The sequence below is a fragment of the Osmerus mordax genome, chromosome 25, assembly GCF_038355195.1.
Source record: "Osmerus mordax isolate fOsmMor3 chromosome 25, fOsmMor3.pri, whole genome shotgun sequence".
In the NCBI taxonomy this organism is placed as follows: Eukaryota; Metazoa; Chordata; class Actinopteri; order Osmeriformes; family Osmeridae; genus Osmerus; species Osmerus mordax.
This window is the reverse complement of record NC_090074.1, coordinates 1,792,338-1,817,337: the sequence shown is the minus strand read 5'-3', so window position 1 is coordinate 1,817,337 and position 25,000 is coordinate 1,792,338. Positions and strand designations below refer to the sequence as shown.

The window sequence follows — 25,000 nt, the reverse complement described above, 5'->3', positions numbered from 1 at the left end:
CTTCTCCTCTCTTCCTTACATCCTCTCCTCCTCCTCCTCTCCTCTTCTCTTCTCTCCTCTCCTCCTTACCTCCTCTCCCTCATCTCTCCTCCTTACCTCCTCTCCTCCTTACCTCCTCTCCCTCACCCTCTCCTCCTCACCCTGTCCTCCTCACCCTCTCCTCCTCTCCCTCTCCTCCTCACCCTCTCCTCCTCTCCCTCTCCTCCTCTCCCTCTCCTCCTCACCCTCTCCTCTCCTCTTCTCTCCTCTCCTCCTCACCCTCTCCTCCTCACCCTCCTCTTCTCTCCTCTCCTCCTCTCCCTCTCCTCCTCACCCTCTCCTCCTCACCCTCCTCTTCTCTCCTCTCCTCCTCTCCCTCTCCTCCTCACCCTCTCCTCCTCTCCCTCTCCTCCTCACCCTCTCCTCCTCTCCTCCCCCTCCACTCCTCCCCCAGTCGGACCTGTTCCAGGACGACCTGTACCCCGACACGGCAGGGCCCGACCCGGCCCTGGAGCCAGAGGAGTGGCTGGAGGGGCGAGATGAGGACCCCATCCTGGTGTCCATGAGGGACGGCTACCTGCCCCCGAAGAGCCGCGAACTCAAAGTGTCCAAGAAGAACGTTCTGGACTCCCGGCCTACCACCCGGCGAAGCATGTCCTCGTGTGACGGAAGCAACCTGCCGGTCAGTCTGCTGTCCTGACACATTTTTTGGGGGGGCGTGACACGTTTTGTGTTTTGCAAAGTTAGCTGCTTTGGTATTTGTAGGTTCTTTTTTTCCACGTATTTCTCGTTGCATCTGATCACTCCCAGTGATCTAGAAACAATGTGAATCGACGCCACAACGCCTGAATCGGCAAACTTTGCGAGAACACAAAATGCCCCTGCTGATCCTTCTGCCCGTGACTGTGTCCCCCGTCCCCCTGCCCCCCCCGTCCCCCTGCCCCCCCGTCCCCCTGCCCCCCCGTCCCCCTGCCCCCCTGCCCCCCCCGTCCCCCTGCCCCCCCCGTCCCCCTGCCCCCCTCAGCGCCTATTAACCATCTCTCGTCTGTCTCAAACATTTCTACTGCTCTCTCATTCACCTGTCTGTGTCTGTCTGCCCCTCTGCCTGGCTCCCCCCCCCCCCTCTGACATGTTTATCTTCGTACCTTGTTCCAGACCTGCACAGTTCATCCACCTTCCTGGTTTCACCCCTCAGTCTATCCCTGACCTGTCTGCCCTGTTTCTGTTTCCACCTTCCCTTTCCTTCCTCCTATCTTTTCCATTCTCTCCCCCCCCTCCTCGTGCTCTCTCTCTCTTGCCTTCTTCCCTCCTCTCTCTACTCTCCCCTGTTTCTATCTCCCCTTTATTGCTCTTTTTCTCTTCCTCCTCTTCTGGCCACGCTGTCCTCTTTCCCCCCTCTCCCTCCTCTCTCCCTCCTCTCCCCTCCTTCTCTCCTCCTCCCCTCTCCCTCTCTTCTCCCTCTCCTCTCCCTCTCCTCTCCCTCTCTCCTCCTCTCCTCTCCCTCTCCTCTCCCTCTCTCCTCTCCTCTCCCTCTCCTCCTCTTCTCTCCTCTCCCTCTCCTCACCCTCTCCTCACCCTCTCCCTCTCTCCTCTACTCTCCCTCTCCTCTCCCTCTCCTCTCCCTCTCTCCTCCTCTCCTCTCCCTCTCCTCTCATCTCCTCTCCCCCTCTCCTCTCCCTCTCTCCTCCTCTCCTCTCCCTCTCCTTTCCTCTCCTCTCCTCCTCTCCTCTCCCTCTCTCCTCCTCTCCTCTCCTCTCCCTCTCTCCTCCTCTCCTCTCCCTCTCCTCTCCCTCTCTCCTCTGCTCCCTCTCCTCTCCTCTTCTCCTCTCCTCTCCTCTCCTCTCCAGCCTCAGCTGGTAGAGAGGTTACTGGAGGAGGTGCAGCACCTGAAGGCTACAGTCCTGTCTCAGGAGAAGAGAATCTGTGACCTGGAGAACAAGCTCTCCAAGTACACCAACGGCACAGCTTGACAGGCACACACACACACACACACACACACACACACACACACACAGTAGTCCCCCCCCCCCACACACACACAGGCTATCTCTTACACGGCACGTGTTACCGTTACACCCCCCAACACACTCCACAAAAAACTTTATTGCCCATTCAAACTCTGTAACAATTCACACACACACACCATCACAGCAGTACATGCCTGTTTATACCTCTGTCAACCTGCCAACACACACACACCTTTCCACACGTCTGTTCACCTAGAGAGAGGATGAAGGTCACATGGTAGTGGAGGGAGGAGAAGTGAAGACACACGCAGGTCAGCTAGAGGGACGGTTGGAAGTGATTTGTCAAGTGATTATGGATCGTCATGTTGTTATGGTGATAACTTGCTTTGTTGTGTATCACGGTTTGGGGGGAAAAGTTCACGGAAAGTTTGTGTCTCTTTAGGTGTCTTTAAAGCACACAGACGCACGCACACACACACATACGCGCACACACACACACGTTTACACACAACCCCTGCTCCTACCACCATTACTGACCAACAGCCAGAAATAACTCTCTCTGGGTCTCCATCAGCCTTTTCAAAATGTAAATAGTGACACATCCCAAAAGATAAATGACCGTTCAGAAATGCCAAAAATATTGATAAGAAAGAAATTGTTTTGTGTGTTCCATAAAGTACATGAGACACATGATGACATCAATAAATTAAAAAAACTACCTTTTTTTTAAAAGATCTTGTCTCTCTTTTGTGAGTGTATGACTGCAGTACAGTAGTAGGGTATGCTTCAGTTTACAAAATGCTTCACTGATTCCTTTCCTGTTACAGAAATCTTAGGTCGATGCATTTCTATTCTGTCTCAAGAAAGGGAGAAATGAAGGTAACATTTTCCTATGAATTCAGGTCAACGTTATACCAATAGTTATGCAATTTACTGTGGTTTTTGGATGATGGTGGTGGGATGCGTGTCCTAGAGAGAAATAAAATACGTAGAGACGGTGTGGTTGCTGAAACTTGCTTGCACTGCCATCTAGTGCCCAAAACAAGTAATTGCAACTCCCATGTTTCCTGAAGCTAAATCACAACACACATTTCCTCAGAAGTGCGAGTTTATCTAATACATTTGTATTATTATTGAGTCATGTATTCATTTGACAGGCGCCTTTATCCAAAGCGGTGAAGAAATATTGTGTAAAGACAGTACATAAGGAAAATAAGGACTGGGTTTACTAGAATTTTAAATAAAAAACGTATATAAAGATGTATGATTTTAAATCTATACATATATATGATTTTACGATTTTAACATATTTGATATGTATGCGCTCTGCAGAATCATCAGCAACACCAGCTCAATGTCACGCACAGCCTACATCACGCTAACCGTGATGCGACAATCTCAGAATTACCGTCAGCCCTAGAATGGTTTTGCCGTCAAGCGCACGGTGGTCATGAAAAGGAGAGAGGAAGCGAAAACAGATCCAGAATCGGTGGTTCACGGCGATCAGTTCAGCTCACCGGCGATGAAACATCCACGGAACTGCGCATGCGTAACTGCAGGAGACATCGCAGGAGAAGGCGTGGCTCCGCATTTTCGCACGTTTGCGTGACTTCCAGCGTAAGTGACGCCACAGCGCCTCTCTACCCCTCCCTTTGTCCAGCGCACAGGATCCTTTTCGAATCCACTAACAGAGCAAGGTATGTACAATTTCAATTTTGTGGCAACTTATAATATCCGCATGCCGCCATCCCATGCTATGTAATGGGCCGTTACCTTGAGAGGAAAAAGCTGGCACGAGGAGCTAGTCCTCCGTCCGTACCTAGAGGAGGGTGCACGGGACTGGAGAGATGCTGATCGGTATGCAGCAAAACTGGGATGAGAAGTCGGATCGCTGGCTACGTGAGCAAGGCCTCGTTCCCAAGCTCCCTAGCTAGCGAGATAATACCTTGCGTGCGGACATTTGCCAGTCTGTCTAGCAATTATGTGTCTGAAATTGAATGAGCTTAGCTACTGGTCGAACTTGGCCTTACACCAGTACCGTTCTCCCGGCTCACTGTCCTTGCATTCCACCTTGCTAGCCACGCTAATGCTGCACGCTATGCAGGAATCCGCTTCAGTTGAGTGGGACTGTACAGTACCTTCTCATAACCACTTGGGTCAAGCATCCATCGAAATCTTGTGGACCGGTGAATGATTATCCTGTGGGCCTACCCTGCCTTTCTTCCTCGCAAAGCATATTTCTTAAACGGATGCTGTAAAGGCAGAATAGTGAAATGTTGGCGTATAGAAACCACAGGCTAGCTAGCTAGCTAGCTAGCTAACGACATAGTCTTATGCGTTGGGTTGTCCTCTAATCTCTCTCACACTCAACAATGTAGCTTGGTACTAGGTGCTAATCTCTTTAAGTGTATTATTGGTTCTGTGTACAATATAACTACTTAAAGTAAGGATTAACGCAGTTGTTTATGTATTTGGCTACTGTTTTACCTTTTACCTATAATTTTTCAGCAGACAGCAAACTGGACTAACGGCCTTTCTAGTAGGCTGTGGTTGTCAAAGCTCTTCAAGGTCTTGCCTTCCATCAGACAATGTTGTTAAAATTGGCTATATATACATCATCAATGACATCCTTCATACACGCCAATGATGGCTGATAACTTATTTATCAAACATGGACATTTAAATCCTTTTGACCCTTAGCCTCAAGTGTACTGGGGTGTGAGTTTACTTATGGAGTGGTCGTAATTTTTGCGAGTGTGTGCTCACGCATATGTATGTTTGTCTAGGCTAACAGGCCGTGTGTGTTTTCTGGAGTGACATTGGGGGGAGGTATGTGTGTGTACGCCTACTGTGTGTGTGTGTGTGTGTGTATATTTACATGTGTGTTCTGGAATGTCACTCTGACGTACTCTACTTCCTGTCCGTGTCCCGTGAGATCGTGCTAGTCCCCAGCGATCACAACACACCACGTAGCCTTGTGAAGCACAACTCGTTTTGCTAAGTGAACCCATCTAAGCGAACGGGTAAAATATTCAAAAGCAGGGAGAGATTAAGAAGAGTTGAGCCTACTGCTATGTTCTAAACACTGCACGCAGGGGCGTGGCCAGTGGGGGCCACAGCCACCATTGGTCAGAGAATGGCCCCCCTGCCCCCCCCCCCCAACCTCAAGGCACAAAAAAAAACTCCTGAACAGAAACGGTATAAAGCTTAAATAAATGCATTAGTATATTTTTTTTATCAAGTCGTCTTATATTGTCATTTGTCACTTATGCTACAAGCCCCATATTCGCAACATGTTGGGCCATGCCGCCATCAACAGCGCAAGACACAAGACAACGTGCATTCTGACAGCGCTTCAACGGAGACTAGCAGCTAACCACTGGACACCGTTAGAAAACTGCTGCCCTGAGTGATGCAGTGTTTGAGTTTTAAAATCGTAGTTTTTGACAATCAAGTGCCACCCCAAATAAAAGACTGGCCAGAACTGGCACCCCCAGAAATAATGTCCTGGCTACGCCCCTGACTGCACGGTTCCCCACATTGATGTCATTATCTGTTCAAATACACACTGAAAGAGTAGCTCATCTAGTATTAGCATTTATACGTTTAGATTATTATAGGTTTGGAAAGGCTACTAAGAGCAGGTTCAAATCATTACAATGTACCTTCGCCTTTTACAAATGGCCATAAACTTAAACAGTAACCTGTTGTTTTAGTCATCCTAAATAGTATAGGTAGGGTGAACAGACGTCCTCTTTTACCCGGACATGTCCTCTTTTTGAGACCTAAAAAATGCGTCTGGCAGGGATTCCAAAATATTCCGGGATTTTGCCTCTGCGGATATGTGTTTCTCTGGGTCTTTCACAAACTATTAGGCCCTTACACCTACACATATCTCCCTTACGTCCCACCTTCTTGCGCGAGCTCTGACTGTAAAGAGAACTGTCAATTTGATCAGAGTGCGGCATGCAATACACAAACAGAACCCCCCCCCCCTCCCGTGTCGACGGGGCAGTGTCTTTTTCACAAACTCAAATCTGGCCACCCTAGTATAGGCAACGTGACATCTGGTCTGGCGAGATTAGGGGGGGTGGAGGGAGTGACAGTTTGCATGTAGCCAATAATGGTTAGCTTGGCTATCTTACATAATCATGCGTCCCTCTTGCAGTGTCAGTTAGCGCTGGTGTTGTAGACCTGTCTGCTCTGACCACATCGGCTGAAATTGGGAAACTTGACTCAAACAGAAAATAGTCTGAGTTTATATTTTTGAAGTGCTGTTTTTTTCTGTATGAATTTATTTAACGTTTTTCCACCAGTTGTTTTTGAAAATAAGGAAAGCAAGTTCATTAATGCTGGTGGGTGTATGTGTCTGGTTTAGCCGGCATTGCACAAAACCACATCTCTCTTTGATGAGTCAGAGAAAACTGGTTGGACTGCCGTGTATGTATGTGTTTGTCCGTGTGTGTGTGCCAGACTCCCCCCACCAAAGCCATCAATCAATGACCTCCAGTCTCTCCCACTTCCCCCCCGGCCCCCCTGCCTCCCTCCCCCCCTCCCAGCCCGTCTAGATGTGTCAAGCATGGATGTGCTAATGCTTTATGCATGCTGGTGCTGTGTCACTGAGTATAGTGCTTAAGCTGGCTGGCTGGCTAACACACTTTCTTCTTCTTCAGATAATGGCTGTCCCACCCACCTATGTCGACCTTGGCAAGTCTGCCAAGGACATCTTCACCAAGGGCTATGGTGAGCGCGCACACACACACATTGTGGGGTTTCCCTGGCAACATCCTTATGTAGGGAGTCAGGTGGCTGAGCGGTTATGGAAGCGGCTAGTAATCTGAAGGTTGCCAGTTCGATTCCCGGCCGTGCAAAATGACGTTGTGTCCTTGGGCAAGGCTTCACCCTACTTGCCTTGGGGGGAATGTCCCTGTATTTACTGTAAGTCGCTCTGGATAAGAGCGTCTGCTAAATGAATAAATGACTAAATGTAAATGTATCTCTGACAGGTTAGATTTGATAGTGGAGTTGTAGTTCATGAGTCACAGCAGTTGTAGGCTTTGGGGTAGGACCTGCAGCAGAAATCCCAGGGGGACAATAGGGGGGGGATCTTGGAGAGGCTGGGGTGGGGTGGGGCAGAGGCTGGGAGGAAGGGTGGGGGGCAGGGAGGGCCAGAGAGCCAACACTGATAGAATCAACATCAAATCAATACAGCTCAGTCCGGCTGATCAATGTTATGTAATGAGCTCTCATAAAGAGGCATTTATCGAACGGTGTTTCGATGATTTTATGAATTAGTCCATACAACCTAGAGAGAACCAGTATGAACACACAGCGGTGTCAAAGAGTTGAATCAATTAGCATATTGAAGGAATAACAAATATATTCTTGCTCAGAAGATGTTTGATTTCCTTTCCTTTTTTTTTTAAGACGATGTCAGGGAGAAGAATAATTAACGACAATAAATAATCAATTTAAAACGACAATAATATTCTTGCTTCCAGGCTTTGGTCTCATTAAGTTGGACTTAAAGACCAAGTCAGAGAATGGACTGGTGAGTTGAAATGGAAAGACTGGGATGTCTCTTATGAGTTCTTACGAGTAAGAAATGAATAAACCTGCCCAAATTCTTCCACTAATCCCCCCCCCCCCCCCCCCCCCCCCAGGAGTTCACCAGCACGGGGAACGCCAACACGGAGACCAGCAAGGTGGCGGGCGCCCTGGAGACCAAGTACAAGTGGGCGGAGCACGGGCTGACCTTCACGGAGAAGTGGAACACAGACAACACCCTGGGCACTGAGATCACAGTGGAGGACCAGGTAGGAGGGGGGGGGGGTGGAGGACCAGGTATGAGGGGGGGTTTAGGTCCAGGTATGAGGGGTGGCGGGTTGGAGGACCAGGTAGGGTGGGGCCTGTTCTGTTCCTTTTGTGCGATTTATAAACCGTGAATGGAGAAGACCACCTGTAAGGGTTTGATTCTGGAAATGTTTTGTAAATAAAGATTGTATTTTCATTGTTCACTTATCGACATGCCTCCTCTTTCTTTCATCATTTATCTCTCTCTCTCCCCTCTCTCTCCCTCCCTCCCCCCTCCCCGTCCCTCAGTTGGCCAAAGGGCTGAAGCTGACGTTTGACTCCTCCTTCTCTCCAAACACCGGGTAAGAGAGAGAGGAAAGGCCCCTCCCACACACACACACGACATCACCCAGCCTCACCCAATAACGTCCTAGATACGACCAACTGTCAGCGCTTGTCTCCCGAGACACTGACCAATGAGAGCCCTCCATCTCTTGTTGCCAGGAAGAAGAGCGGCAAGATCAAGTCTGGCTACAAGCGCGAGCACATCAACCTGGGCTGCGACGTCGACTATGACATCAACGGAACCGCCGTCCACGGCAACGTGGTGGTCGGATACGAGGGCTGGCTCGCCGGTTACCAGATGACCTTCGAGGCGGGGAAGAACCGCGTGACCCAGAGCAACTTCGCCGTGGGGTACAAGACGGACGAGTTCCAGCTTCACACGAACGTGTAAGGAGGGAGACCTGGGGGGTGGAGTCCTGGGGGGTGGAGACCTGGGGGGTAGAGACCTGGGGGGTGGAGTCCTGGGGGGTGGAGATGTCCTGGGGGGTGGAGATGTCCTGGGGGGTGGAGATGTCCTGGGGGGTGGAGACGTCCTGGGGGATGGAGACGTCCTGGGGGGTGGAGACGTCCTGGGGGGTGGAGACGTCCTGGGGGGTGGAGACGTCCTGGGGGGTGGAGACGTCCTGGGGGATGGAGATGTCCTGGGGGGTGGAGACGTCCTGGGGGATGGAGACGTCCTGGGGGGTGGAGACGTCCTGGGGGGTGGAGACGTCCTGGGGGGTGGAGACGTCCTGGGGGGTGGAGATGTCCTGGGGGGGTGGAGATGTCCTGGGGGGGTGGAGATGTCCTGGGGGGTGGAGATGTCCTGGGAGGTGGAGATGTCCTGGGGGGTGGAGATGTCCTGGGAGGTGGAGATGTCCTGGGGGGTCGGCCGCCACGGCAAAATAAACATAGAGGAAACACTGTGGAAAGCAGGCAGCTCGCATACACAACGTTAAGTAGGGATGCCCTCTGAGAGGCTGGCTGGCTGGCTGGCTGGCTGGCTGGGTGTGGTAGCGCTAGACTGGGATGCGTTTGATGGGAAATCTGATCAAATCAAAATCCTATTCGATCCACCCTCTTGGAGATGCACCTGCAGCACCAGCAAGGTGTGGAGTTTGTCGGGGACACGGGCTAGCCCTGAACCACTGCTGACCTTGACTGACTCTAAGCACAGGCTCAAGTGGCTGCCTGACTGGCTGACTCCTTATGTGCTGCAGTTATTTCTGTAGACATGCAGAGTGATGGGATTTGCTACAGGGAAGAGGGAGGGAGGGAGGGAGGGAAGAGAGGGGAGGAGGCAGAATCAGAGGAGAGAGGTAGAGGGAGTGAAGGAGGGGTAGTAACAGGAGAGGGAGCCTGGGTGAGTAAGCCAGTGTTTACCCCCTGCTGGGGCTTGACCTGGCCTGATTTGGACTTCCGGGTCTGACCTCTGGGTCCTAATCGGTCAGCCAGACATCAGACCAGTCTCTTAATCGCAAAAGGACTGGCTGGAAGGACCTCCAGGCTCTGGTCAGGTGTCATGCAGGGTCAGGTGTCATGCAGGACCAGGTGTCATGCAGGGCCAGGTGTCATGCAGGACCAGGTGTCATGCAGGACCAGGTGTCATGCAGGACCAGGTGTCATGCAGGGCCAGGTGTCATGCAGGACCAGGTGTCATGCAGGACCAGGTGTCATGCAGGGCCAGGTGTCATGCAGGGCCAGGTGTCATGCAGGACCAGGTGTCATGCAGGGCCAGGTGTCATGCAGGGCCAGGTGTCATGCAGGGCCAGGTGTCATGCAGGACCAGGTGTCATGCAGGGCCAGGTGTCATGCAGGACCAGGTGTCATGCAGGACCAGGTGTCATGCAGGGCCAGGTGTCATGCAGGACCAGGTGTCATGCAGGGCCAGGTGTCATGCAGGGCCAGGTGTCATGCAGGACCAGGTGTCATGCAGGACCAGGTGTCATGCAGGACCAGGTGTCATGCAGAACCAGGTGTCATGCAGGGCCAGTCCGTTGCAGGTGTATGATCACAGGTGAAGTATCTCTCTGGTGTCACACTTGCTGTGAATGACCGCGACGTGTCAGAAGTGTGTGTGTGCGTGTGTAGGACACATGACACACGTATTTCATTCTGTAGGTTTTATGCAAAACCTTTGTCCTACACCATGGTGTTGATTTCCTCATACTGGTCTTGATACTGGTGCGATCGCTATCATACTGGTATTACCCTGGTCATACTGGTATCATCTTTGTCATTGTGGTTTGTCCTGTTGAAACTGGTTCTGATACTGGCATCATCCTGATCCTCCTGGTCGTCTCCATAGCAACGACGGCACGGAGTTCGGAGGCTCGATCTACCAGAAGGTGAACGAGCAGCTGGAGACGGCCGTGAACCTGGCGTGGACCGCGGGGAACAGCAACACGCGCTTCGGCATCGCCGCCAAGTACCAGATCGACTCCGACGCCTCCTTCTCGGTAGGACAGCTGGACACATGCTACATACATGATGCCTGGTCGTACTTGTACACCTACATATATAATGTTTATATATCTTGGGAGTCCGATGGCTGAGCGGTGAGGGAATCGGGCTAGTAATCCGAAGGTTGCCAGTTCGATTCCCGGTCATGCCAACTGACGTTGTGTCCTTGGGCAAGGCACTTCACCCTACTTACCTCGGGGGAATGTCCCTGTACTTTACTGTAAGTCGCTCTGGATAAGAGCGTCTGCTAAATGACTAAATGTAAATGTAAATCTTACTGTATAATATATTTTACAGTATTATATTACATCTGATAAAAGGGAAGCACAGACATGTTGTTTTCTACTGTAGTTATTTACTGGTTCTTGGTCCCCTCCTTGCGCAGGCCAAGGTGAACAACTCCAGTCTGGTTGGGCTGGGCTACACTCAGACTCTGAAGCCAGGTAAGGACGCACACACGACGGGTTTGAAAACCAGTCACTTTTTTTGTTTTCAAAACTTCAGTTTTGGTGTAGCCTAAACATGAGCTATAAGGCAAAGATAAGATGTGGTGTTGTGGTTTTGGATTAGATCTAATATGGGCCCAGAAATCAGACCTGCTTTTAGAAACAGATTGATGCTCTTATGGATGTCCTGCCCTCCCTCTCTCTGATACTCTCTCTCTCTCTGATACTCTCTCTCTCTCTCTCTCTCTGATACTCTCTCTCTCTGATTCTCTCTCTCTCTCTCTGATTCTCTCTGATACCCTCTCTCTCTCTGATACTCTCTCTCTCTCTGATACTCTCTCTCTCTCTGATACTCTCTCTCTCTGATACTCTCTCTCTGATACTCTCTCTCTCTGATACTCTCTCTCTGATACTCTCCCTCTCTCTGATACTCTCTCTCTGATACCCCCCCTCTCTCTGATACTCTCTCTCTCTCTGATACTCTCTCTTTCTCTCTCTGATACTCTCTCTCTCTCTGATTCTCTCTCTCTGATACTCTCTCTCTCTGATACTCTCTCTCTCTGATACCCCCCCTCTCTCTGATACTCTCTCTGATACTCTCTCTCTCTCTGATACCCCCCCCTCTCTGATACTCTCTCTCTCTCTGATACCCTCCTCTCTCTCTGATACCCCCCCTCTCTGATACTCTCTCTCTCTCTGATACTCTCTCTCTCTGATACTCTCTCTCTCTCTGATACCCCCCCTCTCTGATACTCTCTCTCTCTCTGATACTCTCTCTCTCTCTGATACTCTCTCTCTCTGATACCCCCCTCTCTGATACTCTCTCTCTCTGATACTCTCTCTCTCTCTGATACTCTCTCTCTCTCTGATACCCCCCTCTCTCTGATACTCTCTCTCTCTCTGATACCCCCCTCTCTCTGATACTCTCTCTCCCTGACACCCCCTCTCTCTCCCTGTCCCCAGGTGTCAAACTGACCCTCTCCGCTCTCCTCGACGGGAAAAACATCAATGCGGGCGGCCACAAGCTGGGTCTCGGCCTCGAGTTTGAGGCATAGGACGCCAGTTAACCCCCACCCTCATTCCCCCACCTCTCCCCACCCCCTTCCTCCACTCCCTCGCCTCGCTGAACATCCCAAATATTTTATTGATTAGCAGCAACTACCCTTTCCTCACGAACCTCTGTTCTAGATGTGCTATGGTTGAGGTGATGCAGCAAAACCGTCACACATCGCTAGTCTGACACTCTCAAAAAGGACCGATTTGGTGAGGTAAAATATTTTCAGGGGGAGAAAAAATAAGAATGCCGTTGTAAGGAGAAAATTATACTGCAAGGTTAGAAGGTAGATTCTGCTAAATGTGTAAAGGTAAAGTAGCTTGTAAGTTCATGTCCTGTAAAAGATCTTATGGATTTTATTCCACTATTGTCATATAAGTGCGTCCATTTATTTTTCCCATTTCTTCCCCTCAATGTGGATTAAGGAAAATGGGATTGGGTCAATACCGTAATTCAGACGCTGTGTGGGTATTTCGGAAGCGTACAGTTTACCGATTATCCACTAGATGGCGCTCTGGGATTCTGAAGGTCATGGTACCAGATCACAACATTCCTCTACAAAATAATGGGAGATATATCGATACTAGTTCTTTGATTATGGCTTGACTTAAAGGGAAGTGTCTGTCTCGAATGTTTAATTATGGGATGGTTTAGTTGCTCTGATAGTTTAGTTGAACTCCACGTAAGCAAGAGTAGCTCTCAAAAGCACTAAACTCTGACTTGTAGGCTGTGTTTCGTCTTTGTCTGTGCATTTGGTGTGAATTCTGTCATTTTTTGTTACATATATAGCTAAATATATAATTTTACCTATGCTCTGTATACTTTAACTCGCCTGTAAAAGAATTAAAGACAAATATAAAACGTTCCTGAAGAAAATTGGGATGGTAACCTGTCCTGAACACAACTCAACCTTCTTAATACAAATGTGTGACGAAGAAGGAAAAAAAAACTACACATTTTACACTGAGAAAGATAGTCTTCCCGTTTTGGGCTTCTCAACAGCAACCCTGGTGTACTTGACAGTATTGTTACTCCCTGACAAAGTGAAATAAAGAACAACATCTTAAATCTTGACTCCGTGGTTTAATTTTTCGCCTTGATATGTGTTCATGTATAATGTAATTGTGTTTAGTTTCCATAATGTTTAGGTGACAAGCAGTCTTGCGTCACTTGTTATAGATTTTATGATACGTTTTTGTACTTCCTCATTTGGGAAAAGGCTAAATATATAAGATGGTGTCGTGCCAAGGCACTTATCCCCGCCAGGATTTGTATCCCCTGGCCGCGGGAGCGCGCTGCACTTCGAATTCACCTCTTAAATGGAACACATAGCGACGTGGAAGACATGCAAAGGGTCTGTCCACATAGATATATATAAATATCTATGTCTGTCGATATATCTATGGTCTGTGCTGTGCGTTCCTTTCTGTGTTCTTTCGGTCACAATGAACAACCTGAGATAATACGGAGATGTCTGCTCTTTTATAGCAAAAGTTACAGAGGGGATACACATATCAGGCCGTTTTTTCACCTGATATAATGTGTACCCCCTCCCCTAACAAGTAAAGGGTCTTTTACTGCCATCGTGTGTGTTCTTTTCTGGTACAGGGACAATGAGGAAAACAGTTAGTCTACCCTACACAACTTTAATGCATGCGTCAAACAAACATTAAACTGACAGATTTGGATAGTGTGACAGGAAAAACGTGTTGTCTTCACTGCTGTTGTAACGTGTAGATATTTATACACCCGGAAAATACTGATGTGGAATTAACTGGTTAAACAAGGAGGACGTCTGTTCTGTACATACAAACACGCACACACACACACACACACACACACACACACACACACACACACACACACACACACACACACACACACACACACACACACACACACACACACACACACACACACACACACTTCTTTACAAAGTAAGACCTGTTCTTGCCCGGGTACATACATACGCCCCTAAAACAGTCACACAACAAGATGGCGACTTGCGGCAGGAAGACGGTACGAAGCAGGATACATTATTGTGTATTCGCAGTATTTATCTTGCTACAACTCTTACCGCATGGATGCGTGTCAGCTCCCTTAGACGGCAACAACGGTATGTTAAATATCATTTCTATATACTTTTGGATTACGGTTATAAAACATGGTTTCATAGTGGAAGGGAGCTAGCTAGCATTGAAAGCTAATCAACCACACAGCCCAGGCTAGTGGTGGAAGCTCCGCCAACTAGTGGTCTGCCAAGCGGCCAGGTGAGTTTATATAGCAGTAGGAATAGTACTGTAGGTGCAGGGCTATACTGATTAGAGAATTGTTATTGTTTTCTATAAGAAAGTTCATCAGGTAACTGTCAAGACGAAGTATATTGCCGACAAGTGAATGCACTTATGAATCTCTTCTCTACGCTTGGCTTGTTAGCCAGTAAACACCAGTAGCGAGGCAAATCTCAACCTTAGATCAGAGGGATTTTCTTCGGATCTGAGGCAATATACGGCTTTTTCTGTAACTGCTAAGGCGACATAACTCAACAAAATGGGTCTGTTTAAAACGACACAGCTGTTCTGTGGTCTTAAATCGAAACTAATAGGCATCCTGTCACTCCGGGTTTAAGGTTCAGTCGAACAACATATTTCTAAAGTGATCCGTCTTGCTGATGTGTCGTGCTGGAGTTTAACCAGAGCCAATGGACCACTGTGACATACTGCAGATAGGCCGGGGAGCAGTCGTGTGTTCACCCACTTAAATAACGCAAACTAGTGTGTTTTGTATGCATTTATATATTCCCTTGTCCTACTCCCCAGATACATTAATATATTCATCCAAAATATAGATGAGAGAAGGATTAGAGTAAGTTACTAACAGTTAGGGTAGTCTATTTATTTATCTAACTGGAAATGCAGCCAACCAAGGCTACAACATATCGCCACAAAGGTCCCCTTCTCTCCAGTATTTTTGCTGGCTCTGGCCCATGAGAATGAATGGTCCCTTTCTTCACCAGTGAACTCTTAAGTTAGGGCTCAACCATCCTCCTACAGTCCACGGTTTATTTTTCTGTTCTTATTTTCACACAGTTGGTGGATTGGCTGACAGAGGCAGTAAAACAGCAGACACAGCCAAAGAAGGAGAACCAGGAGACGACAAACCGGTAAAAAACATCAACATCAAAATGGTAACAACCGCAGAAGAAGAAGGGCTAGAGGTCATCAAACCAGGAACAACCCAAGAAGAAGAGTCAGCGGTCATCCAACCAGTAATAACCACGGAAGAACAGCCAGCAGAGATCAAATTGGGGACAACCACAGAAGAAGAAAGGCCAAAAACCGACCTCCCTGTGACCTTGTCAGAGCCGAGTGTCCCCGATAAGCCCAAAGCACCTGGAACCCCCGTCGGAGAGACCCCCCACCAGGACGCGCCGGCCGACTCAGCAGACCAGGCCGACGCCCCCAAGACAGACCAGGCCGACGCCCCCAAGACAGACCAGGCCGACGCCCCCAAGACAGACCAGGCCGACGCCCCCAAGACAGACCAGGCCGACGCCCCCAAGACAGACCTGGCCGATGCCACCGACTCCCAGGCCGCCTCCCCCAAGACAGACCAGGCCGACGCCCCCAAAACAGACCAGGCCGACTCCCCCAAGACAGACCAGGCCGACGCCCCTGACTCCAAGGCCGCCTCCCCCAAGACAGACCAGGCCGACGCCCCCAAGACAGACCAGGCCGACGCCCCCAAGACAGACCAGGCCGACGCCCCCAAGACAGACCAGGCCGACGCCCCCAAGACAGACCAGGCCGACGCCCCCAAGACAGACCAGGTGGACTCCCAGGCCCTGGGAGCAGGGCAGCCGGCGGAGGAAGGAGTCATGGTGATCGCACAGAAAGAAGCTGATGTTGTCGAACCTGCCGACCCAGACCCCGACAACGTCCCTGCTGACGGAACCACCCTGGCGCCCCCCAAACCCACCGAGGAACCTCCCCGCCTGGACCAGCTTCCCGTCTCCGACGCCGGTCGGGGCATCACCCCCCAGCTCCCCGAGGACGACCGTCTGGACTACGAGAAGGAGGAGGAGGAGGACGAGAAGGACTACGACGACATTTACGACGTGAAGACCGGCGCCCGCGAGGAGGAGGAGGGCGAGGACGACGGGGGGGACTACGACAACCAGAGCCGCGACGCTGCTATTCAGCAGGGGGAAGCTCTTGGGAAGATGGACATCCACGTGAAGGGCACCAACATCTACGCAGCGCCGGACGAAGACTCGCACTTCTTCTTCCACCTGGTGATCCTGGCCTTCCTGGTCGCCATTGTCTACATCACCTACCATAACAAGAGGAAGGTGAGTCTTCCCGGGTGATCTCACGCTGGACAGACATGCATCTACTAGGGGTGGGGGAAAGAATCGATTCACATTTGAATCGCGATTCAGTTTGCTTGCGATTCAGTTTGATTCACAAATGTATACCTTTTTTTTTTTTATTCTTTCTTTTAAAAATTATATATATATATATATATGGGTTTTTTTGGGGGGTGATTTAAAAAAAAAAAAAAAAATTAATCTCTGAAAAATCGTGAATTGATTTTTAATCGAATTGTGACCCCATGAATCTATTCCCATTGTGAGGGACCAAAAGATTCCCACCCCGAGCATCTATGTGGGGTTCAATGTTCCTGATCTTTCTCCATCTTTGTTGTTGTTATTCTCTTTTCCCATCCTCTGCTATTTCTATTCTCTCATCCTTCACTCCCTATTTCTTCCCCTCTCACCTCCTTTCTCCTCTCCCCCCCCCTCCAGATCTTTCTGCTGGCCCAGAGCCGACGCTGGAGGGACACCCTGTGTTCCCGTGGCGTGGAGTACCACCGCCTGGACCAGAACGTCAACGAGGCTATGCCCTCCCTGAAGATGACCCAGGACTACATCTTCTGAACGGAGAGATGGATAGAGAGAGAGAGAGGGGGGGGGGGGGGGGGGAGAAAGGTAGGAAGGAAGGAGAGGAGAGAGGAAGAGATGGAGATGTATGGACAAGGAGAGAGACCTGAAATACTATCGGCCTAATACTGTCAGTACTTGGAGTGCACTTTATTTAGCCTACAGATTGTAAACCAATTGATCAGCATCCTGCACCAAACCGTTGTCAAATCAAACACACCTAAAATACTTGCCATTAAGTGTTCAGTTGATGTATTTGACCCTGGCGTGACCCCAGGTTAGTGCACTGCTCCCGGTACTGGAACACAGCCAGGCGACAGGAGATGGTTGAAACGACACGACTGTAAGTCTGTAATCTTACCAAATCTCTCATTTGAGTAAATTATGATTTAGCCTATATCCGGTGATTTTGGGGGTGTTTTAATAATCTCTTTCTGGGCAAAAGTGGTTCAGCCTTCACGTCTTGTTGCGATCAACAGCATAAACCGTGTTTCTCATTACGGTGTAGACTGGAGCTTTGCTGCTGCACGTTATTATTAACTGTCTTTCGGTAACGGACTAAGCCAATTTAGAAATGTGTTTTGTTTTTCTCGTCTAAACTCAGTTAGCCAGTATGGTGGTTGCAAAACACGTGTGGCCGTTAAACAACGAAATCTCTCAAACTTGTTTTCTGTTGCGGATTGTTGAAGCCACGAGACAAGAATGTCTTATAACGACATAGCATTAACGTTAATATCGTGTCGTTGTTTAGGACAACACTTAAATCGCTCGCCTTTAATTTATGTTGTCTTTTTATGCGGTTTTATTATTAGTATAATTCTACGGTTTACAAACCCACTCCTTAACACTTTTTTTTTTGCCTCGGTTTTTTTGATGCACTAGTGTTTGGCCTTGTTTTTGATTTTATGACTTCGATGAAGTTACTGTTAGCTATATCAGACTAGCAGACAAGAGGCAAACACTGGCCCCCATGGAGATATGTAATCTGGGCTGTAGCCGCCCCGTACCACCTGAGGAGGGTAATATTCATGTTTTGGTGTCTTATTAGCCAGAGCTAACTGCTCATGTTACTATCCCTTAACCCCAACCCATCATGGCCTATTTTCCCATCGGTTGTGTGCAGGCTTCACTGGTTCCTCCAGAATCTTATTACTTAAATCTAATTCCATACCATATCTGGCACTAAATAGAAGGATCGTCCAGAATCTGGAGGGAGGTTTTCGAGGTGGTTGGATTATTGAGCGGGAGATCATGCTGGGCTAGCGCGAGGAGGAGGAGGGGGGAGGGGAACATGTGGTGGTTATCGCTCGTGTCTTTCTCACATGATATGATCCTTGGATGGACGGAACTCTGCTTTTGCAATCAACAACTGTACAATCTTTTGCCATTAAAGCACAATTGTGTGGATACATATCTATTGTGTCATGTGCGTGCGTGTATGTGTGTAGATTACATAAACCGATATATATTTACATTTTGTAAACACCAGTATATCAAATGCTGAATGGTTGCAGTACCTGTTCACACCACTGGGTGTCAGTAGAGTCACACTGAGGTCGGAGCTGTAATGATGCTGCAGTTCTCATAACATACGTCTCTAAGCAAAGTGGAACAACCGCAGATGCAAAAATTTGATTTATTTTTGATCTCAGCGATATGCGTTTGTGCCCGCAACGCTTAGGTTGTTAATTGAATTTATTAGAGATTGTTTTTGACTGACTATTCTCCTGTTGTGTAGTTCAAAATACTTTTATAAGACTATTAAAACCACACAACGACGGATATAACAGGTCTAATCAAATTTAAGAGTACTTGTAGATGAGGCTCTGTCAATCCCTAGATTTCCAACTGTCTGAGTTGGTATAAAGTCGGAATCTGAAACATCGCCACAGCTTGAGCTAGTTCTTTATTAGTTCTGTTTGTGTACATTCTACAGAAGCATAAGGCCAGGGTCTTGTCATTGTTCAAGGGCATCAGTAAGTGTTTCTCGGGCACAAATGAACAGCCGTCGGCTGGCCCTGTGTATAACAGCTTTAATAGCGCCACAACGTCTCGATGGCACAGAAATACACTACGTGCTCAATTCTCCAGCGGCCTTGAGAGACATGTCAACATATTGACTGCAGGCACAGTTTAGCCTGATTTGTATGGAGAGAGAAAAACCATGTCTTTACTTTCATCACTGCTGCAGTTCACCTCCGAAACAGTGGGGGCACCCTTCCCCCCACCCACCAGTCAATATATCGAGCTTGCAGAGACCTGCGGGTAAGATTGCTTCTGTAACGATAAACCGCCTGGAACCCAGCCAGGAGTTATCGAATCATAGGAATCAGATGTGAGCTGTGTGTTCTTGGGTGTTGTGTTTTCAGAGAGAGGTCAAGGATTCTCTCATGGACTGGTCTACATAAAGAGGACTGCCGTTTAGACATCAGAGCATTTTTCTGTTTGTTTTGATTTAATTCGCTGATTGTTTTAGGAAGCATTGACGCCACCCAGGAAGGGACTAACCTTCTCCATGGAAACGAACGACCAGATCGAACTGACTGCTAACTGCTGTGCTAGCGCTGCCGTGCTTTATAAGTGACATTGAGATTCTCTTTGTCTTCGAGGCATGTTTTAATATATTCCAATCTCCTCCAACCTTTCCTCAACTTTGCTGGCATTTCCCAGAACCCCCCCACACACACACACGCACACACACAAAACCACTGTTCTTTTCCTTATAACAAACCACCTTCTGCACAGTTCCACCCCAACCAGACAAAACAATGAAGAAAATGAAATTATTCTTTGCCATCGCCGGGTACTCAGCGAGATGAGTATCTCTCGTCCCTCCTCTCTTAACGACTTCGATGGAGGAGTGTAATTTCCTGCGTCTGTTTTCACGCGGCAAGCCCTCAGTCCTGTTCCTGGTTAGAACACACTGCTCTGTTCAGTCTCATCTTGGTGTCTAAACATCTGACTATTGACAAAGCCGAATTGTCATGGCCCCCGGCGATGGTTTCTACCCCAGGGGGAGTTCTGGAGGAGAGGCTGGAGTCTTGGATTACGTCTTGTTTGAGAGGCTACTGGGCCATATGTCTTCTGTTCCGGAGAGAGTCTGGCTGTGTGGCACCTCGCTTCCCGGAGGAATCCATCTCTCCATCCCTCCTTTCCCACTCCCCTCTCCAGACGTTGTCATCCTCTTCGTTCATGACTCACTCTGTCCCTCTCCGTCCCTCCCTCTGTTCTCTCCCCCACGTCCTCTTCTGCTTTCGTCCATCTCGCCACCCTTCCTCTAATCCCTCCGTCTTTCATCTAGCTAAGAGAAGGAGAGTGAAAGAGACGGAGACAAATGAAGAGGAAAAACAACCAAAAACTAGAGGGGAAGAGAGATAGAGAGGGGGCAGGAAGGAGAGATGGAGAGATTGATTGAAGATGATCTCACTCATCATGCTGTAAAGAGCTGTCCCCTGTCTCCCCCCCTCCCCTGTCTCCCCCCCTCCCCTGTCTCCCCCCCTCCCCTGTCTCCCCTCCCCTCCCCTGTCTCCCCCCCCCTCCCCTGTCTCCCCTCCCCTCCCCTGTCTCCCCCCCCCTCCCCTGTTTTCTCCCCCCCTCCCCTCCCCTGTCCCCCCCCCCTCCCCTGTGTCCCCCCCCCCCTCCCCTGTGTCCCCCCTCCCCTCCCCTGTCTTCTCCCCCCTCCCCTGTGTCCCCCTGTGCCCCCCCCCTCCCCTGTGTCCCCCCTCCCCTCCCCTGTCTTCTCCCCCCTCCCCTCCCCTGTCTCCCCCCCCTCCCCTGTCTCCCCCCCTCCCCTGTGTCCCCCCTCCCCTCCCCTGTCTCCCCCCTCCCCTCCCCTGTCTCCCCCCTCCCCCCCTCCTCCCCCCCTCCCCCCTCCCCTCCCCAGGGCCCCTAGCGACAGGGCTGCCCCCAAGAGCTTTAATAAGTACGTCGCAGCTGTCTGCTGTTGCCTGACGCTCTCAGCTCATTGCTTTAAACATCCATCATCTTATGCACCCACCCTCTTGCCCAGTCCACCCCCACCCAACCTGACAGTGCTTCATAGCACTGCGCCATTCACTCCTGTCTTCCGCATCATGGAATGTTGTCTGCCTTCACTTCCTGTCTGTTTCTCCCTGTCTCCTCTCATCACCTCACCTCTCCTCTGTCCCTCTACCCTCTACTCTCATCACCTCTCCTCTCTGTCCCTCTACCCTCTACTCTCATCACCTCTCCTCTCTGTCCCTCTACCCTCTACTCTCATCACCTCACCTCTCCTCTGTCCCTCTACCCTCTACTCTCATCACCTCTCCTCTCTGTCCCTCTACCCTCTCCTCTCATCACCACACCTCTCCTCTCTCTTCCCTCTACCCTCTCCTCTCATCACCTCTCCTCTGTCCCTCTACCATCTCCTCTCATCACCTCTCCTCTCTGTCCCTCTACCCTCTACTCTCATCACCTCTCCTCTCTGTCCCTCTACCCTCTCCTCTCATCACCTCTCCTCTCTGTCCCTCTACCCTCTCCTCTCATCACCACACCTCTCCTCTCTCTTCACTCTACCCTCTCCTCTCATCACCTCTCCTCTGTCCCTCTACCTCTCCTCTCATCACCTCTCCTCTCCGTCCCTCTACCCTCTACTCTCATCACCTCTCCTCTCTGTCCCTCTACCCTCTCCTCTCATCACCTCTCCTCTCTGTCCCTCTACCCTCTCCTCTCATCACCACACCTCTCCTCTCTCTTCCCTCTACCCTCTCCTCTCATCACCTCTCCTCTGTCCCTCTACCCTCTCCTCTCATCACCTCACCTCTCCTCTCTCTTCCCTCTACCCTCCTCTCATCACCTCTCCTCTCTCTTCCCTCTACCCTCTCCTCTCATCACCTCTCCTCTGTCCCTCTACCCTCTCCTTTCATCACCTCACCTCTCCTCTCTCTTCCCCTCTAACCTCTCCTCTCTCTCCCCTCTTCCTCTCTCCCCCTCTCTTCGTTTCTCACATGGTGAGTGTGTCTACAGGACACCTGCCTGCTTCTCTGTGTTGTCTGGCTTTAGCTGGTAACTTCCCACTATTTTGTGTTTGTCTTTGATCTCCAGGCGCCGTTCTCCAGTGTTGTGGGTGGGACAGAGAGTTTTACAGACCTCTCTGTTCTTCCACATCCTGTTAATGAAGTTCAGTCGGTCGTTCATGTTGTTGGCGTACAGTTATACGGTTTCCTCATGCCCTTGTAAGTGTCATCTTATGACTTCAACAGTCATCCTCTTTGGATGGCTAGCCTATGTCCCTAGGTTGTGTGTGTGTCTGTGTGTGTGTGTATGTGTTTGTGTGTGTGAGGGAGGATGGTGCATAGAGGGAGTGTATATATTGAGGACCTGTCATAACAACACACATCGTAGAGGAAAGGCAGTAATGAAGAGCAGGATATGGAGGTTCATAGGTCACGCGCTGCACAGGAAATAAGAATGAAGTCAAACTCAATGTCAGATTCTGAAACACGCCCCCCCGCTCCCTCAGCCCCCCAAGCTGAACTGCATATTCAGCAAAAAACAGACCCCCCCCACTGCTTTTCCAATACATATTCTGGACCACACACACAATCCCTCTCTCTCTCTCTCCCCCCTACACACACACTCTCTCTCCTTCCCTCTTTCATACACACACACACTCTCACACACTCTCTCTCCTTCCCTCTTTCACACACACACACACACACACACTCTCACACATTTGTCAGGCTCTGTTCTCCCTCACATCTGAAACCATATTTCTACTGTGTGTGTGTGTGTGTGTGTGTGTGAAAGGGAGTGTGTGTGTGTGTATTTCCACCATGTGCTTTCCCTGTCTCTCCAACGACCTTTCCTTACACTGTCACCGTGGATACGGACAATACCAGCTGACTCCACTGGAGTGTTACCTGCGCCAGGTCACTGCTGACGGCAGAGTGTGTGTAGGGGTGTGTGTGGGTGGGTGGGTTGCCCAGTCACTAACAGCTGTGTGTGTACTTGTGAGCATGGGTGTGTGTGTGTGTGTGTGTGTGTGTGTGTGTGTCGGGAAGACTAGCTGACAGGATTCTGCTGTTTTACTGCAGAAGGTACCAGGGGTTGGAAGAGCTAGGGGTGTGTGTGTGTGTGTGTGTGTGTGTGTGTGTGTGTGAGATAGAACTTAAGAGCTCTCTACTGGGCTCTCTGTATTGGTTTGAATAATGAGTTTATTCAACAACACAATGGAAGTTGCAAGATGAGGAAATTACTTTTTGTTGAAAGAGAGTGAGGCAGAGAGTGAGGCAGAGAGAGAGGCAGAAAGGGAAAGAGGCAGACTGTGTGTGTGTGTGAGACAGAGAGCACTTGAAGGCACAATCTCCTAACCCAAACGTTAAAAGAGCACCAAAGATGTGTGAACACTATTCCATCGTAGCTCCTATATTTCAGTGCAACTTTTTGGGGGGTTTATTTATTTATTTACTTCCGATACAATTGTTTCCTCTCTCCTTGCTTTTCCGCCCACCCGCCCCCTCCTCGTGCCCCCCCCGCCCCCTCCACGTGCCCCAGTCCAATCTCCGTTATTGGTTTTCTGTTTCCTACGTGTCCTGGAGCCCTTGTGATTTCAGGGAGCTAATCTAAGGTCTTCATCTCGCCAACATCCGCTCTTTAATTGTGCTACAATGTTTTTAATTGAAACCTCCCGTCTTTTGGCCGGGCGCTGATCGATATACGTAGCCTATCGATAAAGATGCTGATGTCACTACCGAGACTGGAAAATTCCGCAAGTTGTTATTACAAACTCCTGCCTAATTAAGTTTTCGTCTGTGTTATTCTTTTGTTGTTGTCAAAGCTATAGACAGGATTGTGTATTGTTTTCTGTCGTCTTAGCTTAGCTAGCAATGTTATACGAATCTTCCGGTGTGTTGTGGCCATGGTAACAGTAGTACAGCATCACGGACAACGTGAAGTACGGCTGTGTGTGTGTGTGTCTGTCGCAGAAGTCCTTAGTGGGTGTCCTCAGCGGTCCTCTCTTCCGCCATGTGGCCAATAAACGTTGGTGCTGATGAAACCAACAGGGACAGCTCGTGTGTGTGTGTGTGTGTGTGTTTGTTTGTCGTCCTCCGTGACTCCAGCAGCTGTTGCCAGACTAAGTAAGCTTGGGACAGACGTGGTTTTAGACAGGAGACATCACACACACTCTCACACACACACACTCACACACACACACACATGCAGACAAGGCAAACAGACTGCAGGCCAGACTGCCGGCTCCGCTAGGCACGGCCGCTCACCTGAGAGAGAAGCTTCATGTCTCTAACACCCTTTTACGGGCAGTCAGAACAGGCAGACAGCGTCCGTAAGACCGAGGTAACAGCTGATTGAACATAGCTCTTGTCCTGGGTAGTTAAAAACAACAGGAGAGAGAGAGAGATAAACAAGGGGAGAGGGAATAAGCGAAAGCAAGAGAGCGAGGAAGGGAAGGAGAACGAGAGAAAGAGAGAGAGATGGAAACGGAGAGGCAGGCAGGCCTCGGTGTAGATGAACACACTCCCTCTCCAGGGCAGAACAGACATGGAGAACAACAGCATCTCCGCCGTAGAGGGACTGTGGATCCACTTGTCTTCATTACAGCCCGGCAAACAAACACTGTTGTCATGACGGCAGACCTACCTGCACTTTCTCACCCCTGTTACAGGGAACAGGAAGTGTGGACCCAACACACACAAGTTGGGAGGGAGGGAGAGATGGAGGGAGAGAGGGACACAGAGGAGAGTGGGAGAGAGAGAGAGAGATGGAGAGACAGAGGAGAGTGGGAGAGAGAGAGAGGGAGAGACATAGAGGAGAGAAAGAGAGTGGGAGAGAGAGGGAGGGAGAGAGAGACAGAGGAGAGAGAGGGAGGGAGACAGAGAGAGGGAGAGACAGAGGAGAGAGAGAGAGGAGAGAGAGAGTGGGAGAGAGAATGTAAAGTAAGACAGAGGAGAGAGAGGGGCGAGTAAGAGACTGGACTCTGAACTCTCGACAGAAGGCATTTGTTTCCCTGGAACTGGGAAAGCAGTTGTGTGCACAGGGATAAACACGCTTG

The 25,000-nt window shown here is 49.7% G+C and overlaps 3 protein-coding genes across 4 annotated transcripts in view; all 3 read left to right on the top strand.

The window, feature by feature from the left end:
* The window catches only part of coro6 (coronin 6), an 11,451-nt gene extending 8,773 nt beyond the window's left edge, over nucleotides 1-2,678 (top strand). Inside the window, exons 10-11 of the mRNA XM_067228688.1 lie at nucleotides 434-661; nucleotides 1,827-2,678. Of these exons, the coding sequence (XP_067084789.1) occupies nucleotides 434-661; nucleotides 1,827-1,949 (351 nt within the window). The 3' untranslated portion in view covers nucleotides 1,950-2,678. The remainder of the gene's footprint in view (nucleotides 1-433; nucleotides 662-1,826) is intronic.
* Nucleotides 2,679-3,523: 845 nt separating this feature from the next.
* On the top strand, nucleotides 3,524-13,094 carry vdac1 (voltage-dependent anion channel 1). The gene is made up of 9 exons (XM_067229074.1): nucleotides 3,524-3,643; nucleotides 6,620-6,689; nucleotides 7,448-7,497; nucleotides 7,610-7,762; nucleotides 8,049-8,101; nucleotides 8,244-8,471; nucleotides 10,372-10,522; nucleotides 10,912-10,969; nucleotides 11,936-13,094. The coding sequence occupies exons 2-9, from the start codon at nucleotides 6,623-6,625 to the stop codon at nucleotides 12,025-12,027; spliced, it is 852 nt and encodes a 283-aa protein (XP_067085175.1). The 5' UTR covers nucleotides 3,524-3,643; nucleotides 6,620-6,622; the 3' UTR covers nucleotides 12,028-13,094.
* Nucleotides 13,095-14,014: 920 nt separating this feature from the next.
* Nucleotides 14,015-18,379, top strand: LOC136933776 (trans-Golgi network integral membrane protein 1-like). Of its 2 annotated transcripts, XM_067229294.1 has the most exons (4): nucleotides 14,015-14,142; nucleotides 15,116-15,642; nucleotides 15,856-16,377; nucleotides 16,834-18,379. In XM_067229294.1, exons 1-4 carry the CDS (start codon nucleotides 14,022-14,024, stop codon nucleotides 16,963-16,965), a joined length of 1,302 nt encoding a protein of 433 aa, XP_067085395.1. In that variant the 5' UTR covers nucleotides 14,015-14,021; the 3' UTR covers nucleotides 16,966-18,379. The 2 variants fall into 2 exon arrangements, with proteins under 2 accessions (XP_067085395.1, XP_067085394.1); XM_067229293.1 differs by having other exon boundaries at nucleotides 15,116-16,377.
* The last annotated feature ends 6,621 nt before the right edge of the window (nucleotides 18,380-25,000 follow it).